Source organism: Apaloderma vittatum, unplaced genomic scaffold (genome assembly GCF_000703405.1).
Source record: "Apaloderma vittatum isolate BGI_N311 unplaced genomic scaffold, ASM70340v1 scaffold10224, whole genome shotgun sequence".
Classification (NCBI taxonomy): Eukaryota; Metazoa; Chordata; class Aves; order Trogoniformes; family Trogonidae; genus Apaloderma; species Apaloderma vittatum.
The window spans coordinates 377-7,551 of NW_009714360.1; the positions used below are offsets into that span (position 1 = coordinate 377).

Genomic DNA, 7,175 nt, shown 5'->3' on the forward strand with positions numbered 1-7,175 from the left:
GGGACTTGGGCTGTCTTGCTGCTGTGCTGGCCTTCTGCGACTACTCCATCCCAGAGTGGGCTTTGTACTTCTGTCACATCTTCTTCGGGAGAAGGAGGGACGTTATCTTTCTGCACACGTGAGGTCATAAAGGGATTGAAATTCCAGTTTTGGTTCACAGAATTAGGAAGCTAGAGGATCCCTTGCTTCAGTGTTTTTCAGTGCAAAATGCATGTATTCAGGTTAGGCAGTATAAGCAATAGGCTTGCATGTAACTTCCAGAAAGTCCTTTGATGCTAGAATAAAGCAAAGGTTATTGGTAATGCAGGGACCTTCTGCAGGTGCTGCCATTGCACCTGGGAAGGCTGTGGGCAGAGAGCAGGTATTTTCTTCTTCCTCTAGAGAAGCTTCCAAGTTTTCTACACTTCCACAGACTGGCACATACATAAAATGTTGTGCTCTGGAGGAAATCTGCCGTTTCCACCCACTGGACTTGCCTTAGGCTGAGGCCAGGAATCGCTGCTGGATGTCCCGTGTGCCGTGGCACGCTCTGTTGTCACACATCTCAAACCCTGCCTGGGGCTCAGAAGTGTGAGGGAAGCACAAAGGCGCTCAGTACAGGCCTGAAGGACTGAACTGTAGATTTATCTTCTGACGTGATAGGATGCTTTTTACCTGGCCCATGAGTAATGCTGTGCTATTACACCTCAGGCTGGTGGTCATGCTTGGTTTATTGTAGCCCCAGACCCGGGAAGAAAACTGACGCATAACCATGGCACTTGTTTTGTTTCAGGTGCTGCTGGAGTGCTGGTAGGACACCCATTTGACACTGTTAAGGTGGGTTGATTATGAAATACCTTTATCTCTAGGTAGAAAACTTAAATTTTTTCCAAGAAGTTGGGGAAGGAAAAAACCAAAACAGACACTGTAGGGGCATAAATCTGTGCTGGAAAGCTTGGAGCAAGCCTCTTCAACCACTGTTTATAGATTTGCAGTCTGCAGTTCTTCAAAAATGAAAGAATTCTATGTGTGTATGATTCAGCCCAGTAACATAACAAATATTGGCTTAAACTACGAGTTCATTAGTGCAGTAATGTCATATTTGAAAATACGATCTTACATTTAACTTAACTTTTTTCTAAGCTTGCTTCTCTGCAGCTGTTCATCACTAACTGCTAAAACTGCCTCACCCTGCGTTTGCAACTCAAACCTGCTTCATTACTAGGTTGAAAATTTGTGGTTTGCTTTCCCCTCAAGCTCTGCTACTTACTCCTCAAGCACTGATTTTTTTTTTTTTTTTTTTTTTTTTTTTTTTTACACTAGCCAAAGGCTGTAAGTCAACAAAAATCTACAGCATGAAACCCCTCATGTCTGGAGGCTTCTTCCTCCCTTTAAGTATTATATATTTTTACCACTTTCCAAGTTAAAATTGATTTTCTGATGGTCTGTTAGTTGTATGTATCATGCATACTAAGGGTAGCTACTTCTAAGATACGATTTGAAGTCTCCTGGAGGGCCCTTCAGGCAGGACTCCCAGGGGTCCAAGCCCATTTTTCAGAATGGCGTAACAACTTAGGTCAGATTTTGGCAACCTTATCCAAAGTCTTGCACTGGAAGAATAGAAGAAGGGATGCCAATATATTCCCTGCTAAATTAATACACCAGATCACTTGACTGCAGCAGACAGCATGCCACTCCCTAGATCTGTATTTGCAATACATCTACATTGCTGAATTCAAGTATGCAAAAGGCTGATGGTGTTACCGAGATCATCAGCATATTCTGTGTTCTAGCACATGGTTAATTAAGTACAGATTTTCCTATCTAGTGCATATTAGCCTTTGCCAGTCAAGTGCAAGCTGCTCAAATAGTAAAAATTGTATGTATGCTTCCCAGAGTGTGGTAAATTTGACTGTTAAGTAATTGGGTTGAATTCTAGTATGTATTTTCAGGAATTATATTATCCAGGCTTGCACATGTGTTTCTTTTATGGTGGTACAGGGCCAGCTGTCTTTTTTTTTCTCATGCCCATCCTGTCAAGTTTACATGCTTAACTTAAGGTGATGGGTCATTTCACTAAAGCCAGAGAAACTGCTAAAATTCTATGCTCAGACTAAAGTTAAGCATGTGGGGGGGGCTTTTCTTTGTTTTGAAGTGAAACAGCTTCTAGTGCATGAAACTAAACATTTAAGTGTCTGCAAAATTGGGGCTCCCATACTAGTTCCAGCAGATTAATGCAAAATAGATCAGTTGGGTTTAGAAAAAGCATCTTGCTTTACAATAGAGCAAAATATTTTGTTTGCAGATGGCTTTAAATGTTTGAAATCCAGTGTGGCACGCTCTATTTTCATACCCATTAGAAGGTATTATAAGCATTTATCTATTTTTGGTTAAGAGAATATACTAATGTTTGTGTTATTAGCTGGCATAGTTACCACTGTATGTGAGAAAACTAACACTATAATCAGTCTTTTAAAAAAAAAAAAAAAGACATTGCATAACTTGTTGTGTATGTATGTGTTAGAATTAATGGTTTTTATAGCTCTGCAGCGTTTAAAGGGCTAGCTGGTAGTCACCTTAGAGTGTTTTTAATATAACTGAACAATGGGAAAGCTGCTTGGATAAGCCAGAATTTTACTCCTGTCTTGGCTTTTAAGCTCTTTTTTTTGGCCAGTGATCATGTTTCACAAAGCGGGGAGGGGGCTGGTGGGACACACAGGGAGAGATTAAGCCTGTGAAGTCACTCTGCAAAACCCACAACTGAGCTGATCTCAGAGCTGGCAAACTACTTATCCCTGGTTTGTTGATGTAATGTATAAAATTGCTTTTTTGCTTTTAACTGCCTTTACTTTCTGAGCTAGGGGCTGTCTTCATTAACAGCAAAAGTGTTACTTTGTTGTAGATGACAGATAAGCCTCATCACGGGAGAGTTACCTAGTAAGTATAGCCCAGGTGAACACTTCTGTTTCTCTCAGTCTTAATTTATTCCCAAATGTATTAGTTCAACTAAAGATCTAAGAGACTTATGAAGCTTTTTCCCTTTTTAGTTTTAAACTGCTATGTCCCTCTTCTACAGCTATGGCATGGAGGGAGTGGGGTTTAAATATCCCTTTGTGTGTTGGTTTTTTTTTTAATGTAAAGTCTTATTGAACCTTCTTTCTGGTATGCGTTTCTGGCTATATACACTTGTACACACAATGGCTCTAAAACTGAATCTCAGGTACACTGTTGTTGAGGTCTTACCCACTACATATCCTTGGAGGACTCTTTTATTACTCAAATACTTCTAAATTGCTTATTTTGCACATTATTAAATGTTTGGACTGTTTTGGGGTGTGGTGGTTTGTGGGGTTTTTTTTTTGCTTAGCCTTGAGTACCTTTACACAACTCTTTAGCAATGTGAAAGTAGTGTGTTGCTACTGGACCAAAAATGTTAGTAACAGTGGTTCCAGAGAAAAAGGAAGCACAAATACGAGGCAGTGCATAGTACAGAGGACTAAAGTTTCTGCATGATTCATCCTTCCTGTAATTGTAAACACTAAAGAGCTTCTCAAATATAGCAAGAAATATTTTCATGTGCATCCATTGCCTTACCCAGACAGTGTGCTAAAGCGGGTATCTCCATGTGGTCATCGCTGTGCTCAAATGAAAGAGCTGGTTTTCATTCTTACACCTGGAGCGTCAGTACTTTCTAAATGTTTTATGCTACAGCAAGGCTTAATTGGTCAGCATTTCACAGATTTTTTTATACAAAAATAGTGGAAACTGTACACCGCTATATATACCTATATACAGAATATGACATTCTAAACTACTAAAGACAAGCATATAGAGAAGTCAGTACTGCCACTTCTCCTAAAGCCCATCCCTGTGGAAGTCCCCTGACTTCACAGACAGGGTTTGAAACAATAGCACTAAGTTACAAATGGAGTAAACCCTTTGTTATGTGCAGTTCTGACAGCCTATTAAGATTTATGACTTTGCCTGTGGGTCTGCTTCTTCAGTAGTTTTAACAACTCGCCTGCTGGGTTACGCCACTGAGTAAGAAAGGATTTATTTTCTTTGAATCTCCCTATAAGCCTACTTATAACTCTTAGGTTTTAAAACCCTGTTCCATCTTGGAAGAGCTGAGGTGATCTCAGCCTCCCAGTCTGGCTAGCATACACTAACATGTATACTAAGAAGACACTGAAAACTTTAGTTTATTTACTAAACATAAAAGGACATGCTGTAGGAATATAAAAAATACTGAAACTGCAAATAATCAATATTTTGCTTCAAAGAAAGCTGACCTGCATATGGAATTTGGACAAACCATGTCCCCAAATCCTTTTCTAGACCCGCATTGCCTTATGGATCTTTCATTGTTGCGGTGGAGTTTAGTATTACTTTAGGCAAACAGGAATATAAAGATCTTGCAGTCAGCAGTCTCTCACATGAACTTGATAATGTTTTCTTTTGTTCAGAATAAGAGTCCTGAAGACTTTTGTCCTGGAGTTGCATCAGCAGCATTAAATGGTGGATAAGCATCTTTTCTAAGGCACATTGCAGCTCTGCATGCTGGAGATCAAAGACAGATTTCTAACTCCCGTAATCCAGTGAAACCAATATATTGAGCTTATTGCAATGTAGGGTTTTGCACGAACTAGGTAGTTTGGTGGCTTATTTTGTTTTGTTTGAAGTATTTTTAGCAGGAAAAACTGAACTGCAATTTCCTGTTAAATGTTAAAGAGCAACTGGGCAATTGGCCTGTCTCCTAATGTCACCAGTTACAGTAGCTTCTATTCTGTCCAGTAGAACACACCATTTCAGTTTTGGAGAAGTTAACCAATTACTTACAGTAAAAGTTTGAAACAGACACATACTCAATAATTGTTTGTATTTAACAAGTTTTTTTTTAAAAAAAAAAAGAGAGAGAGAGACTAAAATTTAAAAGGACAAGTGGCGCTTTTTTTTTTTTTCTTATGCAAAGAAAGACATGTTAAGAGTATCTTCCAAACTACCCTCTGAAAACAATCAGATCTCAGTGAAGGGTCCCAAGTCTGGCAGCCAGAAACACTTGTGAGCGGTAGTGTTGGAAGTTTCCATCCTTTTACAATTATCCTTATTTAATGCTTGACCTGTAAATAAGTTTGTTTAACATTCTGTCAAGTTTGTAGAGATAGTCCTTAGTGTGAACAGAAGTATTCTTGGCAGCTAAAGAAAGTACCTATTGTAGCCAGTACTGGGAAACTTCAGTCTGAAATTCTAGATTAATGTACCCCGTTGTATTGTTTTTCTAACATTCACAAGGCATTAATAATCCTCCTCCCTTCATGCTTTCACTCCCAAAATTAATTCAAAACACAGATTATTTTTAAATTATTTTGCCACATACGGCACTCCACTGTCCAGCCTGTGCTCTTCCTTATACTTGCTATAGCATATCTCCATATATGTACAAGACTCTAGTTTACCAGTTAGGCTATGCTTGACATAGAAATCAGTTTCTCATACAACTTTTTATAGGTTCGCCTACAAGTTCAAAATGTAGAGAAACCTCTCTACCGTGGGACCTTTCATTGCTTTCAGTCCATCATAAAGCAAGAATCTGTAAGTACAAAATTGATGCTTTGCATATTTTATATCAGAAGGGTGGGAGAACTATAAAAGAACCTACAAATGTTGAAGGTCAAGAGAAAAGCGTACTCTGAACCTCATCTGGTCATAGGGCAGATAGAGTAGTCAGAAGTTTGCCAAAAGCTTTGGGAAGATCTCTAATTTGGAAGTTTGTTATTTCAAAGTTAACTTTTTTTAAAGTAAAATAACCAGTTATTCAAATAACTAATTTTCCAAGAATCCAAGCAATCTGAGGAATGAGTGAAGAAATTGGTGAGGTTTTCTTTCTGCTGAAGCTTTAAGACCATAACTAGAAGGATGGCTTTAGGCTTTTTTTATACTTTAAGTATCTAATTCACCAGAAAAATTTTCTCTGGATGGACTAGGATTATTTTCTAGATATGTTCAACTGGATATTTGTACGGCTAAAAATGTTAAGATGTTTGTGTCCCAGGCAGCATGAAATTGTTATTGCAGAGGAAGGTGGTACTGATATTCTGGCCGCTGTTAGAAAGATCGGGCGCAAGGGAGAGCCAGAAAGGTCAGGTTCTGCTGCACAGTTTCAGGAGGTTATCAACACCACTATTAAAGACAGTTTTTCGTTCCTTCTTCCATTAGGCTTTTGGACTCTATAAAGGTATTGGGTCACCAATGATGGGACTTACCTTCATAAACGCGCTTGTTTTCGGTGTGCAAGGAAACACACTTCGTGCTCTTGGAGAAGACACTCCTCTAAACCAGTTCCTTGCAGGGTCAGCAGCAGGGGCAATCCAGTGCGTCATCTGCTGTCCCATGGAGCTGGCAAAGACAAGAATGCAGCTTCAAGGAACAGGTGAATACAAACTAAAAACGAAGAACTACAAAAATTCTCTGGATTGTTTGATCAAGATCTATCGAAAGGAAGGGCTGAGGGGTATCAACAGGGGTATGGTCTCTACATTCATAAGAGAGACTCCTAGCTTTGGCTTTTACTTCCTGACCTATGACTGCATGACCAGGTATTTAGGTTGCGAAGCTGAAGACAATTACGTTATTCCCAAACTGCTGTTTTCCGGGGGGATGTCGGGAATCGTGTCCTGGCTCTCAACCTATCCCATGGACGTGATCAAATCCCGGCTTCAGGCTGATGGAGTTGGGGGCGTTACACAATATAACGGCATTTTAGACTGCTTCAGAAAGAGTTACCATGAAGAAGGCTGGAGGGTGTTCACAAGAGGCCTGACTTCCACACTTCTCCGTGCTTTTCCTGTCAACGCAGCTACTTTTGCTACTGTCACTGTGTTCCTGATGTACATGAAGTCAGAAGACGACCTTAGCAAGTGTGAACCAGGTCCAGTAATCCAGCAACCTTCCAGTTTGTAAATTTTGTCTGTTTGTTCTGAACCAAAGCCCAGCTGGTTGGGTTTTTTAAAACACAAGTGGTGTAAACATATGCTATCAGTATAAAGAATTCCTAAATGCACCAAGTTAGGATTTCGTCTCATTACTTGTATAAATAGTGTATTGCCTTAGTAAGGACTTCATATCTAGTAGTATCCAAGTAAGATGGGAACTTGCCTTTAGAAAGTACTGTACAGCTACTGTTTTGGCTCCAGAAG

At 39.6% G+C, this 7,175-nt stretch overlaps 1 protein-coding gene across 2 annotated transcripts; it reads left to right on the forward strand.

Annotated features, from left to right (window-relative positions):
* The first annotated feature begins 765 nt into the window (after window positions 1-765).
* SLC25A29 (solute carrier family 25 (mitochondrial carnitine/acylcarnitine carrier), member 29) lies at window positions 766-6,939 on the forward strand. Of its 2 annotated transcripts, XM_009868727.1 has the most exons (4): window positions 766-816; window positions 2,882-2,916; window positions 5,488-5,571; window positions 6,196-6,939. In XM_009868727.1, the coding sequence occupies exon 4, from the start codon at window positions 6,229-6,231 to the stop codon at window positions 6,937-6,939; it is 711 nt and encodes a 236-aa protein (XP_009867029.1). In that variant the 5' UTR covers window positions 766-816; window positions 2,882-2,916; window positions 5,488-5,571; window positions 6,196-6,228. The 2 variants fall into 2 exon arrangements, with proteins under 2 accessions (XP_009867029.1, XP_009867030.1); XM_009868728.1 differs by lacking the exon at window positions 2,882-2,916 and having other exon boundaries at window positions 772-816.
* Window positions 6,940-7,175: the final 236 nt, after the last annotated feature.

Excerpts from the sequence above, each read along its gene's own strand:
- SLC25A29 (XM_009868727.1), top strand. The coding sequence starts at position 6,229 with ATGATGGGACTTACCTTCATAAACGCGCTTGTTTTCGGTGTGCAAGGA.